Source organism: Solanum pennellii, chromosome 9 (assembly GCF_001406875.1).
Source record: "Solanum pennellii chromosome 9, SPENNV200".
NCBI classification, from domain to species: Eukaryota; Viridiplantae; Streptophyta; class Magnoliopsida; order Solanales; family Solanaceae; genus Solanum; species Solanum pennellii.
This window is the reverse complement of record NC_028645.1, coordinates 25,205,532-25,226,999: the sequence shown is the minus strand read 5'-3', so window position 1 is coordinate 25,226,999 and position 21,468 is coordinate 25,205,532. Positions and strand designations below refer to the sequence as shown.

Below are 21,468 nucleotides of genomic sequence, written 5' to 3'. Positions count from 1 at the left end.
TTCTTATTTTTTTAGTTTGAATGGTGTTAAGAGTGTGTTTCAGATATGATTCATTCAGATTAATTCAGACCCATTAATAAGCTTATAAGAAAATAAAACAAATAAACTTAATGAACTGAATCTGAATAATTAAAATCCAATCCTCAAAAAGAAACACATTGAATGAGGCGAATCTAATTGATTAACATCTAAATCCCCATTAAGTGCAAACAAATGAGGCCTAAATTGAGTCCAGTGGCCAATCTAGTCCAGATTTTATTTTATCTGCAGAAAGCAAACAAATGACAAGTCATCCAAAAAACTCTCAACATTGTTAACTTCAGAGGACTAGATGATTGGTACTTCATACAAGACCACATCAACAACGTACTGAGGAAGGTAAGATGTACAAAGATCATACTCCTACCTTTGCAAGGAAGTTGTTTCTAGTAAATCCAAGACTCAAAAAGAGAACCAAGTTATTTGAAGCAAGGTTGCAAGTAAAATATGACAGCAAAACATAAAACAAATACTAGTAAATTATAAGACCAGGAGAATAGAAAAGCCCAATTACCTCAGCCAAATAGCATTCTTAAGAAATTTGGCACAGTTATCTCCCCAACATTAATGATGTGTCACTTCATAAATCCTTGATTTTCATCCATAAAGAAACCAATCATTTCTTCATAAAAACCAAAAGAATAAAAAAAAAAACATTTCACACTGCATTTGTAGATCCAGAGAGATGAGTAAGGTTCCAAAATTACTGATTGCTATTCATGCGTGTGCTTGATGGGATTTGTGCACACTTGCAAATCTAACCTCCTACATTGTCATATAGCAAGAAAAATTGTACTAAAGCATACAGAACTGAGATTTCTGCCTAGGAAGAAACGACAATATCACAAAACTATTAAGCACCAAAATTTCATAATTCTAGTGTCTTCACTCATCATCATCCTCATCCTCATCATTTCCAGCAGCTGAATTCAAAGCATTCAGTCTTTCAATCAACTTAGCCTTTCTTTCCTCGTAAGTCAGCTTCTTCAGATTGTACCTGTAACAGAAGCCCAAAGATAGCATAAAATAAAAAGACAACATAGAAGTGAATAAGTTGAAATGGCTGATAATCAGCATTCTAATTCGTCTTGCCCACTAACACTACATATAATATAATTAGACACTAATAATCATAGAGCATTTTAATTGGTCCAGTCTGTTAACATGATATATGGCACTACAGAATTGATGAGATTCACTAGAACAAAGTTAAAAAGAGCCCCGTGTTCAAATAACATAAACAGGAAATATAGATCCTTCAAGCACACAGGAAACAAAACTAATGTGCCTGAGGACTTAAAAACACCTGACATTTGTGCACTTCGTTACATTTTTTTCAAGTACAACTTACTTCTTTTCAGTAAATATAAACAAAAAATAGCTCATAAGGTTGAACAAACTAAATGTAATATCAGACCTCTTGTGCTTCTTGGGAGGCTGCTTCTCAGATTTCTTTGGGCTTGGTTCGGCACGTATGGCAGCATGAACCTTCTTGTACATCTCTTCAAGATTATCAGCCTCAAGACCCCGCTTAATGTACCCACTAAAGTGAGAGTGATACTTCTCAGGTTCATCTTCGATCAAAGTCTGACAACACACAACTTCAACATTTTAGAGATGGACAATAGAAAGACACCAGAACCTATCAAAGATGAACCTCACTAATCCAGATTAGCACAAAATATTGTCCATGGATTTTGTAACCAAAAAACTATTCAAATATAATCCTTTTTGTTTCACCTTCATATATGTTGCAACATGGCCACCATATATATACTTGCGGTGAACATCAGCATCAAGTTGCTTGGAATCTTTGCTGAATCCAGCAAACCTCTTCGCACCATGAGGAATATCAAGTCCACCATCCAATGCACCCTGGACAGAAGCAGAGAATAGACGATGTGTATAGAATGAATAATCAGCGAAATGGATAGACAAATCCTTCAGAGACAGGCTCACTACAAGAGGAAAAAAGACTTGAAGTAGAAGGCCATCAAACAGACCAACTAATCCAGCAGTATCTAAATTGATAATCAAGAACTCTTTAATTTCCAAAAATGAATTTGCAACCACGGTTTGTAATATCATTTTAGGTGTTTGTGCCAAGTTGAAGCCATTCATTAAAGGATGAAGGAGGTTGGAAGAAATAAATAAAGGGGCTGTTTCATGAAAAACTTAATCCAATATGGGCTACGAGTAAAAGAGAATGAAGAGCAAAAGTATTAGTTACCTTGAGAGCACCAAACACACGATTTCCAGTAGTAGTTCTAATAAGACCAACATCCAAGAGGGCACGGAAAGGCCTCCTGCTTTCAGCAAGTTCAACTGAGTAATCCTCTCCACTGGCCTGTAAAGATATATAATACCCATTACTAAATAAAAGCTGGTACTACAGACAACAAAGCATGATGCACCTTGCTTGATATTGTAGCTGCCACTTACCTCAGGGTTCCCTTGATACTCCTCATCCATTTCATGCTTTTTGAGAACTCGTCTTGCCAAGAGAAGTCCGGTACAGTATGCTAAATTAATATTGACTCAATTAGCACAATTTCAGGTAAGATGAGCGAAGAAGAAGAGGTTATGTAAATACCAGCAGCATAATTTGTGAGTCCAACTTGAAGGCCAAATTGAGGCAGCTCACGAGCATATGCAGAGGCAAGAATCATGTCACCAGCTATGCTAGCAGACACAATTTGGGCAATTATGTCCTTATTAGTCTGAAAAAAGGTTAAGGTAAATAAAGCAACAATATAACACAAGCCATCCTGGGTTACACACTAACAGTAACAGGACAGGAAATGTTATATTTTTGAATTGGATAAACTGTCGAAAAGAAATAAAGCGGTAGATCAAAGTTGTTAGGATACAAATCGGACAACAAAACGATATTTTGGAGTGTTGTACTTGTTTTTGTCCTGATTTATCAAGCGATTCCTGGCTCTGTAGTCAGTCTTTCCCTCTGCACAATAGAATAGAATAAATTGCACAGAAAAAGGTGCGTGTGATAGTAAAAAATATAATAATGGATAAACAACAACACCTCTCCTTCTCTTGAATTTAACCTGGAAACGCTTAAAGTAAGCCCTAGTCTTCTGGACTTTGATGAATGCCTGCACAAAATACAATTTTAAATTAGCACAAGTGCTTAGCAGTGAGTAGACAACACTAGAGAATAAAAGCATCGAAAATGGGAAAGCAGTGTACGCTATTACCATTGTTGGTTGCTTGTGAATTAGCCTCCGACGGCAGAGGGGAATGAGGAGACGCTGTTTGTGAGGACAACAATTACTGCTGCCTCAAATACCTAAACAAAAACCCTACTCCATCCATCCATCCATCCTCATAATATATGTTTTGACTTTATTACCCTTCCACCCATTACCCCCTTTTCGTTTTAATTTCCCTTTCTTTTAAAACAAAACAAGAAGATAATCTTATTTAAATAATAATGGATATTTAATACATAAACATGTCCCTTAATTTGAAGAAAAGACATAAAGTAACCATTAAAGTTGTCTCAAATTTTTTTAAAAATACTTTAACTTTATGACTGTCATATTACCCACTAAACAATTATAAACCGATATTATTGTACCATTTTTCTATCAGCCCCAAATTTTAAGAAGCAATTGTGTTCACACACCAATTAATACATGACACGTGTTAATTTAATTAAAAAAAATTTTTTTATTTTAAGTTTTTCTTTTATTTTTTTTGTGTCTCTCTCTCTTACTTTTTGAATTTTAATTTTGATTTATTTTAAATTTCATTTCATCTTCCACCTTTCTTCATTTTCTTTTTTTTTAATCACCTCCTACCCCTCATGTCAAATTGAATCTCACTCCCATTTTTTTTTCTTTTCTTTTTCTTCTTCTTCTCCGGTTAATTCTATTCATAATATTATTTATACTTTACTAAATTATTGATAACAAAATTAATTTTTTTCTAAATAATTTAAAATTTTGAAGTATCATCAACTACTCATTTTCATATAAATCCAAAATTAGAATCATAATTTTAAAAAAATAAATTGATTTTCGAAAATTGAACGAACTTAATTGAAATCGGATAAAACAAAAACTATATGATACTCCCTAATCATCTTTTTAATTTGGCTTATTTTCATATAATTTCAAAAGTAGAAATGATAATTTTGAAAGAATCACAATTTTCCGAAATTTGAAAAAGTTTAATTGAAATTTGAATTAAAAAAAAAACTAAATAATATCTACTAATCATCTTGAAATCTAATGTGCGTATCAAATTGTTCGAATGTAATATAATGTTTAGATATAGTTTTAAATTAAAAAGATAGTAAAAGTAACAGTAGTAAAAAGGGGAGATGAAATTGTGATAAAAAGTGACATTTAAAGTGAGGAGCTTCAATTAAGATGAAAATGATTTTTTGAAGAAGAAGGAAGAAAGAAAAAGAAAAAATAATAAGGAGAAAAAGTTAAGAAAATAAGAAAAACAAGAAAATGTATTTTATAGCAAAATACTTGTAAAAATAGAATTATATTCGTTTTTTTTTCACGCTCTTTAAGAGAGTGCATACACTCTCCATGCCAGGTGGACAATAATCGATGTAATAATATCAGTTCAGAATTGTTTAGGGGGGTAATAGGACGCTTGTATAGTTTAGGTGTCTTTTTGAAAATTCAAAACAACTTCAGTTGTCACATTGTCTTTTCTCCTTAATTTGACATCAACTAACAACTATCACCATTAGTTTTAGGTGTGCACAACTATACACTTAAACTTATATACAATTTAACAAATGACTCGGCACCTTATATGGCAATTTTGTGGTGTACATGGCATCCTGCGTGTATTATGTCATGTACGGCACGTGTGTGTATGTGTAAAATTTTATATAAATTTAAGTGCATATTTATGTACTCAAAGTTGAAAAGTTGTCGCTAAAACCAAGTTAAGGGTCATGTGGAATACTTGTCACGATCTTAAGTTTGTTAGTTTTTAATCAAAATTAAAAAAATTATTGGAATAAATTAAAAAAAAAATTCTCGAATATATCACTATTTTGATTATTTTCTTCAACCAAAGGCTATAGAAAATTCATCGTTTCCAGCATCACTTCTTTAAATCATTTAGCAGTTTTAACCTTAGGAATTAATTGCACCAACATTTTACATATTCAATACAAATAAAAACATACGATATGTTATCTCTTGTATTGAGATTAACAAATCAGATTTAATAAAAGATGAAAAGAAAAAATAAAAATTATCCGAGTTCATAGAATTCATTGTGCGTTATTAAGAAATTTATTCCCCTCAAGTATCCGAAATTGCAAATTAATTCCTCCCTAGATAAACCGGATTAACAATTAAAGAAGTAGCGGTAGCTCAAACTTTGATAATTTCAACGAACTCAAAATAACAACAACAAATCACACAGACAAACACGATCAATCGATTTTGTTTTGTAAGAAATGTATGCAATAGAAGGGAAAATTTTGATGCAGAAAAATGAGAGAAAGTCTCTCTATTTATAGTCAACATAGGGTAAAGGTAACAAGAAGACAACCTTTCAGAAAGGACAACCCTTCAGGCGAGTCACAACTCTTCATTTCTTGCTCACACCTTTAAAATGCAACAATCTCACACATGAATAGAGAATGACTATTGTTAAAACATATGCATGAAAAATTGTGTGATTCATAAGTAAGAATTGATTGCATCCGGATAACTGAATTTCTTTTTGAACTTCCCATAGTGAATATATATCGGATATACTCGGTCAATCGGTAGTTTTGATATATTTGAACTGTTGAGCTTTGGTGTATACCTAGACAACATAAGTCACACAATTAACCCTTGAACTATTTCTGGTTCTCATCATTTTGTTCGTTTCATCCATGAACACGTCTTGATTTATAAGTGCGTATAATACTGGCCTTACCGGATTCCCCTTGAAGCGGCTTGCACTTCACACATACATAGGTTATATCTGAATGTGTTATTTCATTTGATATATCCTGTATCAAACTTAGAAACCATTAGAAGTAGCTAATGTCTATTGACAAGACTTTCCGTTATGCATATTATGACAAGACTTTCCGTTATACATCATGTTTCATGCCCTACCTGATTGCAAATTAACTCTCACAGTGTATGCATATTGGAGCTAAAGGTTTGGGATGAAAATTTTTCAAGAAAGTTTGAAGTCATTCAACTTCTTCACCGGGCTTATTTAAAGTGATAAGCCTAGATTCCATAGTAATACATTTTTGTTTGGAAGATTTTCAAGAGATTGATTCTCCACAAAGAGTAAATACATATCTCCTCGTGATTTTACTTTATTTGATTTGGTGATTCAATTTGCATCACTATATTTCCAATACCGTTGAATACTAGTTATAATACAAAATATAGTTTTTTAAGTATTTTTTAAATACTCCAAAACTCTTTTCATTGTCACTCAATAAGTTTGATTGAGATTATTTGTGAACCGACTCAGTTTACTAATAGTACATGTTATATCTGATCGTGTACATGTCATGATATATATCATACTTCTCAATACTCTAGCATAATCCAATTATGAGTCATTTTTGTGTTCATTCTTTTGAAGTACAAAGTTTACATTTATTTGAGTCTTGCCAATATTGAAATCCATATACTTGAACTTGTCAAATACCTTTTCAATTATATCAGTAACTTTAATGTCTTTCATATCAAAGTTACTTTCTAGTAATTTATGTCAGAAATGTTCTCAACATTTCATCAACATTAAAACAAACAACGACCTTGTAATTTGAAGTGTCTTTAATGTAAAAACATTTGTCACATTCGTTAATCTTGAATTCATTTGTCAACATAGTTTGGTTAAACTTAGCATGTCATTATTTGGGCGCTTGTTTTTTGTCTACAAAATGACTTAACAAGTTTACAAATTTTTTTTCTTTACCAAGAACCATAAAACTCTTGGATTGTTCCATGTAAATTTCTTGCTCCAATTATCCATCTTTTTTTTAAAAAAAAAAAATTACATTACTTTTGACAAATTTGTTGGTCATATACTGCAACTAGTGCAATTAACATCTTAATTGATGTAATCCTAGTTAGTGGCTATTATGTGTCAAAATAATTAAGACTTTCTTATTGTATAAAGCCTGTGACAATAAGTCTTGATTGTATTTGTCAATAGTTTCATCAACTTTCTTTTCCTTTTGTAGATCCACTTTCAACTCAAAAGTTTATTTCCTGGAGGAAGATCAATTATCTCTCAAGTGCGGTAGCTAATAATTGAATCTATCTTAGTATTGACAATCTTTTTTTTTTAAAAAAAAAATGAGCCCAGAGAGGGCATACCTTCTTTAAATTCATGAGACTCATTTTCCATAAGAAATGTTACAAAATTAAACTCGAAGGAAGTAATTTTTCCATTAAAATTTACAATGCCTTTGAATCTCTTTATTAAGTACATTCTCCTTTGGTTCGTACCAAGGTCACTTAGACCCTTCACTTAACTATCCAGCGGTTCGGACATATGAACCATAAATTGACATGCTTTATTGTTGGTAGCATATCCAATGAGCATACAATCCACAATCATAGATCCTATTTTGACACGTTTGGGATAGTTTCCTCTTCCATTTCTAATATGGAATAGACTATATTGTAAATTGTTAGATCACTATCTTTCAAGAGTTATTGTTTGTATATACTTTAAGGGGTGACAAACAGTTCTCTACCAGGATACAACACAGCCAAAACAAACAAAACATTTTGTTGCTCCCTTTTGAAAAACAAAAGTTTTTTTAATTTGTTGTCCCCTTTACTAACAAATAAAACTTGAATTCCTCTTTTTCGAAACATACAAACTTTTTGTTGTTAATTTTTCTATATTGATAGCACCCCCACAAAATTTGTGGTAAATCTGAACTTATAAGTAGATAGGGGTGTACAAGTCAAATCGAACCGACGAACCAAATCAAACTGAAAAAACACGATGTGGTTTGATTTGATTGGTTTGGCGGCTAAAAACACCGACCACTCTTGATTTGATATGGTACACACACAAGCCAAGCCATAAAGCCAAATCAAACCGATGAACCAAATCAAATCGAAAAAATGATGTGGTTTGATTTGGTTGGTTTAGCGGTTTAAAAAAGATCGATCACTTTTGATTTGATATGGTATAATGTAACACTCCGAAAGTCCTATGAACTAGACTAGATCCTCACCTATCTAATAATGATTAAAATTATGTTTCCAGACCTAGACTAACATATAAATTTGATTTAGAAATATTAGAGCCTAAACGTCAAAGGAAGACCTTGACGGCCGAAAACTAGCGAAATTAAACTAGTAGACGTCCTTGTGTTTTGTGAAGGTTTGGGAGTATAATATGAAGTCTAAAACTTGTGAAAGGACTTTGAATAAGTAAAATAATATTTATAGGGTCAAAATATTTAGTCACGACTCCCCAACGACCACTCGAAGGGTTCTTGAGGAGGACCCAAACATTGGCAAGCAGGCTGCCAAAGCAACCTGCGTGCAACCAAGATATGAAGGTCCTTGATCGTCGCGCATGTCACATCCCGCGAGCACACACTAGAAGATATGGCACTCTCGGAGTGAAACCGGCGTACTTGACCTCTCGGAGTCTTGTACAGGCCCTTCCGTATCGTTCATCGCATATAAACATATGAAAAATATTGCGGAATTAAAACTTTTCACACGAATATCATAGAACACCTTTCATAATAAAATCATAGAAAATATTAAATCTCATTTCATCAAATCTTAGACTCAAGAATACTTGGGACACGACCCATACAATATGAATATAGAAATACTCTTCAACTTGCTTGAAAGATCTTCTAGTCCAAGCTTAGCTCCCAAAAGCACCTTCACCTATGAATCACTTTAGAGATAGATGAAAGCATAAAATTAGTAAAAACACATGTACTAAGTTTGGCATAATGCATAAAAATCAAGAAAACGGATATTTATTGGAAATATGCATCCTTTTGATTAAAACATCATATCATAAGCATAAGAACATCATTTAACACCTTAGAAACACATAATAAATCATTTAAACAATTATTCATATTTTTAGCAACATTACAGTAAACTCATGTCAAGTTACAGAACTATTTCTCATTGTTACAGTGAAGTTTATCAACTTCACAAGGAATACTTTCTAGTATGTAATCCTCTCACTAAAAGTTATCCTAAGACTCACTTAAGTAAGACAAAGAGAGACCGTCCATACACCCTATCCAGGCACACCTAAATATGCTTAAGACCACCTATAATGAGATATACACACTTACAATACATTAAGCACATCAACATGAGATCCTCTTACCAAAGGTGATTCTAAGGTTCACTTTAGTGAGTTGTGAAGCGACCACCCATACAATCCCTTCCACACACACTTAAGAGATCTATAGATTACCTTGGATAAGATCATTCTCATTTAATACAATAGCATACATATATTATGGCATTCTCCCTTCGAAACGGTATCAAAAGACTTACTTAAGTAAATCAAGAAGATAACGTTCATGATTGACCTCTCCAAAATTACCTAAATAATTCTTAAGACTACCTAAGTTTGGATCATGTCAACATAATTAACCAACTTCCCTAATTAGAATCATTCTTAAGACTTATCTAGGTAATATACGAAGTGACCATTCCTATGCCCCCTTCACACCTTAACTAGACAACCCTTAAGTACTCTAGATAAGTACTTCTTCATTTAACATACTTTCTTAACTTAAGTCTATACATTCATTAGTTCATTTAAGACTCATTCATCACATAAGGACATTCAAGTAATGGTCTTGAAGAAGATCAGGGACTCTCACTAACATCTTCAAAGCCTATTGTGCAATGTCTAGATAGCGTCCATACCACCACATGAACTTCATAGAACTTCTCTAATGCTAATAGGTATCCCATATGATGAGAATAGGCAATAACCGACATAGACCATGGTAGCAAATCATGGAATCCGGAGTTGTAATCTACTCCGATGAAGGGTGTTCTACTTGCCAATGGTAGAACGTGGACACATCCCATGTAGGCACATGGTTAAAGAATATTAAGGGCTTACTTTGTACTCTAGTCTCGTTCTGCACTCGAGCTACTTTCCAAACCATACTCACTCGGTGCTAGCTTTTGTTTCCATAGAGTAATTTACATTAAAGGTTCATACAAAGGGGTTCCATATCAAGTTCATAACCAAATCATATTCACCCTACCAAAGAGGTCCTCTAGGGCTACCTTACAATGGTGACAAGATAGCTCTTAATGAATTTCTTAAGGAAGATATGCTGCCGTTCCAGTCAACCAACCTTAAGGCCCATCATTCATTACATGAAGGATACCATTTACGACTTTCGACTTCAATGTTCATAAGCTTAGCACTAGGTTCAAGGTTCCACAGAAAGACCCTCTTAACATCATTCAAGGTCCCATGTCATTCATACATTAAATACTAAGAGGCTTTATCATCCTAAGTCAAGACGTACCATATTCACATTCATACATGTATCAAGTAAGGGACACATGTCTACCAACACAAGATACAAGATACTTTACATATAATATATCACTTTAGAAGCACATAAGCACAACCAACATCACCTTTTTTTTTGTCATCCTATATACTACTATAGCATCATCAATATAATTATCATAGACTCATATAGTCAAGTAGGAACAATCATGCATCAATTCTAAGACTACACATACAAAGACATAGTCATAGTCTTAACATGATCACCTAACAACAATGGAAGAACACATACTTTCACTTAATCACAAGTAGATGATTATGATCATACTTCACAAATCATCATAATACTTCAAGTAGTTCCCGACAAGGTCATGATCAACATAATACATAAAGTGACGCCGACAAGGCCACATCAATTGTAAGTAAAGCACATAGCACCGCCACCATAAGTGGACCATACCAATCACAACATGATTCAAGTTTAATTAACATAAAATAAAGATAATTAGGGCAGCGTACCACCAATTCATTCTCAACACTTCAATCCATAGCTAAATCATCCAATTCAATACCATAAGGCCCTTACCCATGGCCATGAACAACAATTCAATACATAAACTATAATACTCAATGAATATAGGTCAATTCAATATAGATTTATCAATATAAGACATCCGATACATCAATTGAATACAATTATTACATCATTCAATAGCCCATAGAAAACTACACTAGAATTCATAAGTATTAAGACAATATCACTTAACCCATAAAGTAGTTAAAAACTAGGGTTAATCAATTACATAGGTTCATAGGTTAATTGAGTTAAAATCATAAAATTAACAACAATTCAATTAATATTCAATGCTTTAAAACCTTTAATGCAAGAAGCCATGGATAGATTTCAATTTAGAAAACTCATCTTTTGAGACGTCTATGAAAATCACTTTGAACATTGGCTCCTTCATAATAGAGTTTCAAGGATCAAAAACCATACCTCAATGATATTAATACACGAAATTGATGAACAATCACCACTCAAATCTCCAATCCAAGCTCTTCCTTGAGTTTTGCCTTCAATGGAGTTCTAGAGAATTTCTAAGATATTTTTGGGTTTTGATTTTGAAGAATGAATTCATCTAGGTTTTAGGACTTAGAAACTCACTTAAAATACCTAAAATAACCCTAAGTAACCGCCATCTCTCTTATTTGGACGTGGGATGAAATTACCATTTTACCCCTTTCACTTAACAGTGGCTGCGCTGGAAACAGCACCATCGACAACTGGCCAATCGACGGACTGTTTGTCAATCAACGGACAGTCCTGGCTGGTCGTTGTTTGATTCAGAGCCTGTATATTGAAAGATCACGCTCCCACGCCTAAGTCTCGACTAATGACTCCCTTCGACGGGGCGTCGACTGGCCAACGAGCCATTTACTACCTCCGTCGTCTGGGACTATTTTGGGCAGTCTTGGCTCTTGAGAAGGGTCCTTTGTCAAGTACCCTTGGTTGGTCCTTGGGGATTTTCCCGGACGTTTCCAACCTGAATATGTTCGTATACGAGTTTAGGACCTTCCACATCATTTTTATCCAAAATGAACACGTAAAACTCGATGAAACATGCCAAGACACACGAGATCATTTCAAGGCAAACCTTTCGAACGTCATGGACGTTCTTGGACGTTTGACCTCCAAACTTTATGAAACTCAAAAAACTGCCTATAAGCAATATAATAACTCATATAAGGACCTCATAATCTCATGAAACACGCATAGAGGCACATAACCACACATGAGGCACGTAGGTGACTTAGTCGTAGAACGTCTTAGTCATCCCTTGATGTTTTACTTCCAATGTACCTATAACTCTAGAAACTGCCTCAATACCACATTATAAACCAATTTAGAACCTTAGACCTTCATGAAAAATATGTTAGGCTATAGCTTCACCTATGTTATTTTTGAGGTGTTACAGCGCAACTATCACTTGGTGGGAAAATTTTGCCTCTCAAAGTGGGGCCTTCACAAGGCTCACTACCTGAACCCGGATTTCAAAAAAAATAATTGTAATTGCCCCCCGCGATGCGCAACCACTTCCCATATTCGTTCGGTCATTTTTAAGTCAATTTTACTTCACAACAAGACCCAATTAAGTTAGGGGTACTTTGGGTAATTTAGGGGGTGACTATATTGATTTAAGGCCATTTTTAAGTCATTTTTACCCATTCAAATCAATTCCCCAAAGCACTCTCACTTCTCTCTAAAAATTATCTCCCTACTCAACCTCCAATTAAAGGAGATTGGAAGCTTGAAGAAGAAAACCAATTCCTCAAGTTATTCACTTCAATTTCGTGGGCAATAATCAATTAAGGTAAACTAATTTTATTTTTAGTTTTGTTTTCTTTTGAGTTGTCGTTTTGAGTGAACATGCTTAAGGATGTGGTGGCAAGTTAGATATGGTGAGGCAAGGAGTCGAGGGTTACTTCAATCTATTTGCGTTGGTGACTCAGGTGAACGACTTGAACACCAAAATATCAGAGGTGGAGAATTAGTGCAAGAGTCAAGGGAGGTACATGCCTCCTTATGATTGAGTAAGGTCTAGGATCAATGAAGATAAACATATCGAGGATGCGATATTGATCATTCTCCTAAAGATTCATGAGAAAGATAAAAGGCTAGAGACGATTAAGGGAAAATGGAGGTATTAGGACAAATGAGTGACTCTCACTCAAGGTCGATCAAGTTGATTGAAGACCTCTTGGACCACACATTACTCCATCTCTACCCTAGAAGTAAATGAGGGTTACCTAATGGAATTATGTCTAGCCCCAAAGATGAAGCTTGACCGATAGTTCACATCGAGCCACGACGTTAAATAAGGTGCTTGTTGGGAAGCAACCTAGGGTCTTTAATATTTAGGATTTTACATTTATAAATAAGGCATAATAAATAAATATGACCTTTGACTTAGCTTTTAATCACATTTATGCCCTTCAAATTTGGATGTGCACAGGTAGACACTTACTCTTTTATAAAGTTGAATAAACAGACACACATGTCCTACAAGTGATTTTTTTGTCTTACATGGTATCCTACGTGTATTTACTTGTTCTACTTTATACAAGTTTTGAGTGTCTACTTGTGCATATTCAAAGTTGGAGGACATAAACTGAGGCCAAGTTAAAGGGCACATTTATGTATTATGCCTATAAATAATGGTGTGTTGATGTGGCAGGTTAAAATGAAGAGTAAAATTTTGAAGATTGGTAAGTAAAGTTTCATTATGAAAACCACTAAATAGGTCAGGGAGCCCGACTGAATCCACAATTTGGCTCATGCAAGTGCAACACAGAGCCTGTAAAACTCGGCGAACTTGATAAGAAGTTAATTGCATTGCCTAACCGTTCAGAAATCTCAACTCAAACTTCCGATTGGATCCGTACGAAACTGAAGATTTTACAGATTAGGCGGGATAAATTACAACCTGGAGAATCGCCGAGTAGGTTGGAGAAATTGACTAACATCGTCAAATGGACAAGAACTGAACGATTATAGATGGATAAAAATCTCAAAATTTTAAATTTTCTTACTTTCCCTCATTTTATATTCCTAAACTTCATACCAAGGTATTATTTTCTAAATTTTTGTTTGCTATTAGTATTGTAGTTTGTAATTAGTCTTGGGATTGAATCTTTTTGCCGCCTAGCATTTCAAAAGAATTTATATCGTCATTAAAGGTCAGCCCCTAAAACCGCGAGTTTTATCTTTGAAATGTTTGAACTCAATTGCAATATTAGTATAGAATTGACGTGTGTTGGCCTATCTGGTAGGAATAGATTGCTTTAAGGTTGCTTTTAATTTGAATCATTTGCGTGTGATGTTCTGATCTTCGAATGCCCTTAGTTTTTGTGCTTTATATAGAATGAATCTCCAATGGGAAATGTTTGATTGTTGTTAAATTGGTTGGGTGAAATCTAAGTAACAATGTTGTGCTAATAAAAAAAATGGCTCAATGAGAGAATGGGTGAAAACATTCTTAAGGGTGATCGTGGTTAAAAGGCCAAATTTGGTAAAATCGAATAAAGTCTGAGTATTCTGGGGTGATGGGAAGTATGGGTCTCTATTGAATGTCAATAGTCATGCTTTCATTATTTTTTCTAGGTTTGTAAGATCAATTACGAGAAGTGAGTTTAAAATAGGCACGTTGAGCAATTTGGTGAGCTAGGGTGAGCTCACCGAACCACTCGGCGGTTCACCTACTGACCCCATATCTCCCTTAATTGATGTCCTAGTGTTGGTGGGCTTTGACTTTCAATGCAGAGATTTTGATCGCCAAAAGTAGTCGGAGACTCGCCGAATATTTTCTTGACCGCCCTTTGCATGCCCCCTGAACCCTTTCGCACTGTACCTTTCAGTGAACAATCCAAGATCGCCAAAAGTGGTCGGTGAATCACCCAGTAGATCACTTCATCGCCAACTTGTCATACTTTTTAAGCGAACCCATTGTTACACCTCTTCAATGAGCTAGGCTAGAGCCTCACCTAATGAATAATTTTTAAAATGGTGTTTCCAGACTTAGACTAATTGACTAAACTTTATTTAGAGGTAGTAGAGCCTAAACGTCAAGGGACGACCACGACATCCGGAAACTAGTGAAATTTAACTAGTAGACTTCCTCAGGTCTTATTTTTCAGGATTAGGAGAGTCGTATGAATGGAAAAACTTTCAATAATATTTAAATAGGTAAAATAATGTTTTTAGGATCAAAATGTCCAGTTGAGACCCCCAAGGACAACCCTAGGGGTATTTGAGAAGGACCCACCCATTGGCCAACAAGCTGCCCAAGGTAGCATGCATTTGTACATGGAAGGAGCATGTTCGTGTCGCAGACTAGTTCCCCCATGGGCCATATATTTGGTCTGCATCGCGGACATGTCTCCGAATCTACTATCCCAAAATTTAATTCCATAAAACTTCAGGGAACAGCTCCGCGACGTGAACTTTTTCTCCGACGAAAATTCTGAAAATTAAAGTTGAGTTTAACTTCACAAAAAGGTCTAACTAAGGAAGGGTGTATTTGGTATTTTAGGGGATGGGTATAAATTTATTTTGTGTCAGTTTTATAACACTTTTAATAACCCAAATCAAATTCCCAAATTTAAATCCAAATTACTCTCACTTCTCTCTAAGTTCTCTCTCTATCCAACCTCCATTGAAGCTTGAAGAAAAAGACCAATTCTCCAAGTTTTCTACTCAAATTCGTGGCTGAAGTCTTCATTAAATTATGTAGTTTTTTCACTCTTGGGATTTATTTCCCCAAGAGCTTCACTCAAAGATGATTTCAAATCCCCCCCTAATTAAGGGTTTTTTTCTACACATGGGTCTTCTTTTAAAACCTAAATTGTGGATCAATTGTGATGAATAATGATTACTTAGGAGTATTTAAATGTATAATGATGGTTAATTGTTGTTGTTTATTTGAAATTCCATTGGACCCATGTTCTTCCCCATTTTCATAAATCTTGAATCTTGTTTGATGAATTACTTGAAGATAATGAGTATATCAACTGTTATATTGGTGCTAGTTATATTATTACTTCATGGACTCTCTTATATAATGTATTGTTTGGGATTTGATCTAATTCTTTAATTATCCATGAATGTCCCTCTTCTCCTAACTCTAACTCTTGAATTTTGTTGATTAATGATTAAAGGTGATGTAATTGAGTATGTTCTTGTATAATTGACTATCCTATGATGATGATAATTGACTATATAGATACATATCATTGATTTGAGATGAAGTCTTGAATGGGTTTCATGGCCGCCATTGATAAGACTGTCACGTCTCGAAACCACACCCTAGAAGTTAGGGGCAATCTCATATTGCAACTGCCGTACTTGACCTCTCGCAGGTCTTTTACAAGCCCTTACATATCATTCATCGCATATACATAATGAAAAGTAGTGCAGAATTAACACTTTTCACAAAAACAAATCATAGTCTTTAAAAACACTTTCATATAAAGTCATAGGAAATACTAAGTCTCAATCTCATAAAACTAAAGACACGAGAATACTTTTGGGACACGAGCCATATAAAATACTAATATAGAAATACTTAGTCAATTACAATACTTCAATAAAAAACATAAAAGACATCTATGCCCTCGAATCAAATGAGGACATACTTTGACTTCACTTGAACGATGCTACGATCCAAGTCTTCCTTCCCAAATGCTCCTCATCTACCAACAACTATAGAGATATATAAAAACATGGATTAGTACAACCATGTACTAAGTATGACATAAAGCATGAAAATCATGAAAACGGACATTTATTCAAAATATGCATCATTTTATTTAAAAATCATATGATAATCATAAAACAACATTTAATAACTTAGAAACACATAAGAAAACATATAAGCAATTTAACGTATTTTTGGTAGCACTTAACAGTATTCACTTCACTGTATAGTGAAGTCCTTCAATGTTACAGTGAAGTACTTTCTCTTCACTTTTAACTCTTTCTAGCTAGTAGTCTTCTCACTAAAAGCAATCCTAAGACTCACTTAACAACACAAAGAGAGGCCGCCCATACAACCTCCCTAAGAATACCTAAATGACCCTCAAGAACACTTATAATAAGTCATATACACATTTACAAGACATCAAAGCATCAAGGTAAGATTCTTCTACCAAAGGTGACTCTAAGTCTCACTTGAGTGAGTTGTGAAGCGACTGCCCATACAATCCCTTATACACACACTCAGAGATCCCATAGACTACCTAGGATAGAATCATTCTCACCAAGTGTATGAACATATAAATAATATGACATCTCGTCATCAAAGGCTATCAAAAGACTTACTTAAGTAGGTCAAGAAGATAATGTCCATGATTGACCTCTTCAAGACTACCTAAATAATCCTAAGACTTCCTAAGTTTGGATCATGTCCACATAATCAACATCTTCCCTAACTAGAGTCATTCTCAAGACTCATCGAGGTAAGATACGAAGTGACCATTCCTATACCCCCTTCACACTTTAACTAGACAACCCTTAACTACTCTAGATAAGTACTTATTCCACTAACATAATTTCTTACTTAACGTAAATCATTACATTCATTAGTTCATTTAGGATACATTCAACACATAAGAGACATTCAAGTAATGGTCTTGGACATGACCTAGGAACTCCAAATAACACCTTCAAAGCCTATTGTTCAATGTTTAGATAGCGTCCCATACCACCACTTAGGATTCATTGAACTTCTCTAATGCTAATAGGTATTAAATATGATAAGAATAGGCAATAACCGACATAGTCCATGATAGCTAGACATGGAATCCGGAGTTCTAACCTACTCTGATGAGGGTGTTCTACTTGCAAAGAGTATAACTAGGACACATCCCATGTAGGAACATGGTTAAGGAATATGAAGGGCTTTTATGCACTCTAGTCTCATTCTCAAGTAGAGGTACATTGTACACTAGTATCATTCTCAAGTAGAGCCACTTCCCATAACATAATCACTCGATATTAGCCTTGGTTCTCATAGAGTAATTGACATTAAAGGATCACATGAAGAGGTTCCTTATCAAGTTCATAATCCAATCACATTCACCCTACCAAAGAGGTCCACTAGGGCTACCTTTCAATGGCGACTAAGATGGCTCATTATGACTTTCCTAAAGATTAATATGAGCCGTTCCAGCCGATTAACCTTAAGTCCACCATTCCCTTACTTGAAGGATACCATTAAGGCTCTTGACTTCAACATTCATAACATAACCTTTACCACGTACATGACCTTCTTAACATCCTCTAAGCTCTCACATATCTTTCATTCATACATGAAAAGGGTGCACTAAACAACCCTAGACAAGACATATCATAATCTCATAACATTCATTTTATATATCAAGTAAGGGACATAAGTCTACCAAACAAGACACTACATTCTTTCACCTTATCACATATAGCATATCATTCTTTAAAGCACTTAGAATGACCCTTTCTATCTTTATGTCACCCTATACATTACTACAACATCATTAATATAACCATTATAGACTCCTAATTCAAGTAGGAACAATCATGCATCAACTCTGAGACTGCACATATAAGCACATAATCATATTTTAACATGATCTTTTAATATACATCAAACTTTCACATCGCTAGAATATAAGTATATATGATCATACTTTACATAATCAACTACACAAATAGCCACATTACTTCAAGTAGTGCCAACAAGGCCATAATCATCATATTGCATAAAGTAACGCCATCAAGGCCACGTCAATTGCAAGTAAAACACATAACACTGCCACCATAAGTGGACCATACCAATCACAACATGATTGAAGTATAAAAAACATCAAAGTAGAGGGAATAGTTCATCTTACCCCCACAACATACTCAACATCTCAACTTGATGCTAAATCATCCAATTCCACAACATAAGGACCTTACCAATGGCCATAAACATCAATTCAACATAAACTATAATATCAATGAACTAGGTCAATTCAATGTAAATTCATCAATTTAATACAACCTATATATCAATTGAATACAATTATTACAATATTAGATAACCCATATAAATCTACGCCATAATTCACCAACATTAGATCAATGTCAAGTAACCCATAACTTAGTCAAATACTAGGGTTCATCCAATTCATGGGTTCATAGGTAAATTTAGGTTAAAATCATCAATACAATATCAAATAAATCATTATTCAATGTTTAGAAATCATAAATGCAGGAACCCGTGGTAGAATCATGAAATTGGACAATTCAACTTTGAAAACTTTAGAAAAAATCTTGAGAATTGGGCTCCTTGATTAAACGAGTTTCAAGGTTGAAAATCCATACCTTGATGAAGCTAATACTTAACGTTGATGAATAATCTCCATTCAATTCGTCACACCAACCTCTTCTTTGGATTTGGACTTCAATGGAGTCTTGGGGAATTTCTAAGGGATTTTGGGTTTTGATTTGGAAGAATGAAATCTTCTAATTGTTAAACACCTATATACATGTTTAAGATACCCAAAAGACCCCTAATAAACCGTCGAATCTCTTATTTTGAAGTCGGGTGAAATTACAAGTTCACCCCTAACTTGGCAGTGAACTGCAGGCATGACACAGACTTACCAACGGTTGGAGGTCGACGGACTGTTTGTCCACAAACGGACCATCCTGTCCTTCCGTTGGTTGGATCAGAAACTTGAAATGGTTCTCCTCTCTTCCAAGTCTAAGTCCCTTTTAAAGACACCCATCGATGGGGCGTCGATAGGCCCACGAGCCGTTGATGCCTCCTTCGTATTGGGCTCCCTGGGACAGTCTTGACTCCAAGTTTGGGTCCTTCCTCAAGGACCCTTGGTTGGTCCTTGGGGATGTTTGGCCGGACGTTTCCAACCCAAATATGATCTTATATGAGTTTAGCACCCCTCACATGAATTTCATCCAAGAATAATACGTAAAACCCGACGTAACATGCTTAGACACACAAGGTTATTTTAAGGGACATCTTTCGAACGTCATGGACGTTTTTGGACGTTTGACCTCCAAACTTCACGAAACCCGACACACTGCCTATACATGCTATAAGAACTCATTTAAGGACATTATTACCTCATTAATCACACATAAATACATAAAACCACATATGAGGCACATAGGTGACTTAGTCGTCGAACGTCTTGGTCGTCCCTTGACGTTTGACTTCCAATGCACCTAAACTCTTAGACACTACCTCAACAACATATAATAGACCTATTTAGGACCGTATACCATCAATACCAACATGTTAGTATGTAGTTCACCTAAGTCATTTTCGGGGTCTTACAATCTCCCCCACTTGGACAACATTCGTACTCAAATGACACTTACCACTCTCCGAACACTTCAAAGAACAGAGATTTAACTAGAAGATAATAAACATACAATATAACACATAATCAATAATAAAACATCAATTTCAAATAGTCAAGATATTCACAACACCACAAGAAACTAGAAGAGAATTGTATAACTCATTATGCTACAAAACTCACATGCTTCATTTCAAATAAAAAGAACTCATTTTATATTCAATATCATGCTTATATACATCAGTTCTAACCACATTACAACAATTTTAGACCAAAGAATCAATTAGTCACTTTTCACAAAATTTAACAATGAACTGTCCAAAGCTACAACGATTTTTAGCAAATTTTTCAAAATGCAACTTTTAGGCAATTCATGATATAAACATGCTATTATGCAAAGTAACATCGTATAAACACATCTTACAACATAATCATAGCTTCACAAAATAAACAATGCAAGAATTTAATGAAATTTAATTTCAACAGAACTCCTAAACACCATGCACATACAACATACTTCTAGGAATTTCTATCCCATCTACTAACCATACTCCCCTACTTAGAAGGAACTCATATCACTAAAACGAAAATGCAAGGACTTAACCTCATCATCATCATCAGTCTCATCTGGCTTTGATCCTCTTGCTCGGAGTGCATAGAAACGCTTATTTATTGGAGCATCATCCTTTGGAGAACTAGGAGCAACTTAGTTACTCTCTCTTCCTCTAGCCGCAGTGATAGGACAATCTCTCACCTTATGATCATCCTTCCCACAACCAAAACAACCACTAGTAACGACTAGACACTTCCCATAGTGCCTCTTTCCACAAGTGACAGATGTCGGCTTTTCACTTTGAGAACCACCTACTTTCTCAAATTTCACCTTAGCTCTCCTAGGTTCTTCTTGAGTTTGATCCCTATTCTTAACCCTAGTTTGCTCATGATCACTAGAACCACCCCTTTTTAAGTTTCTAGCCATCCTCCTAAGTTCAGACTCTTCAATTGATTGTGCATACACCATGAGTC

General features: G+C 34.8%; 1 protein-coding gene across 1 annotated transcript; it reads right to left on the bottom strand.

The window, feature by feature from the left end:
• Positions 1-640: 640 nt before the first annotated feature.
• On the bottom strand, positions 641-3,409 carry LOC107031543 (60S ribosomal protein L5-like). The gene is made up of 9 exons (XM_015232954.2): positions 3,255-3,409; positions 3,083-3,152; positions 2,910-3,001; positions 2,633-2,759; positions 2,482-2,561; positions 2,270-2,386; positions 1,780-1,914; positions 1,457-1,626; positions 641-1,036 (listed from the first exon to the last, which is right to left on the bottom strand). Exons 1-9 carry the CDS (start codon positions 3,255-3,257, stop codon positions 925-927), a joined length of 906 nt encoding a protein of 301 aa, XP_015088440.1. The 5' UTR covers positions 3,258-3,409; the 3' UTR covers positions 641-924.
• Positions 3,410-21,468: the final 18,059 nt, after the last annotated feature.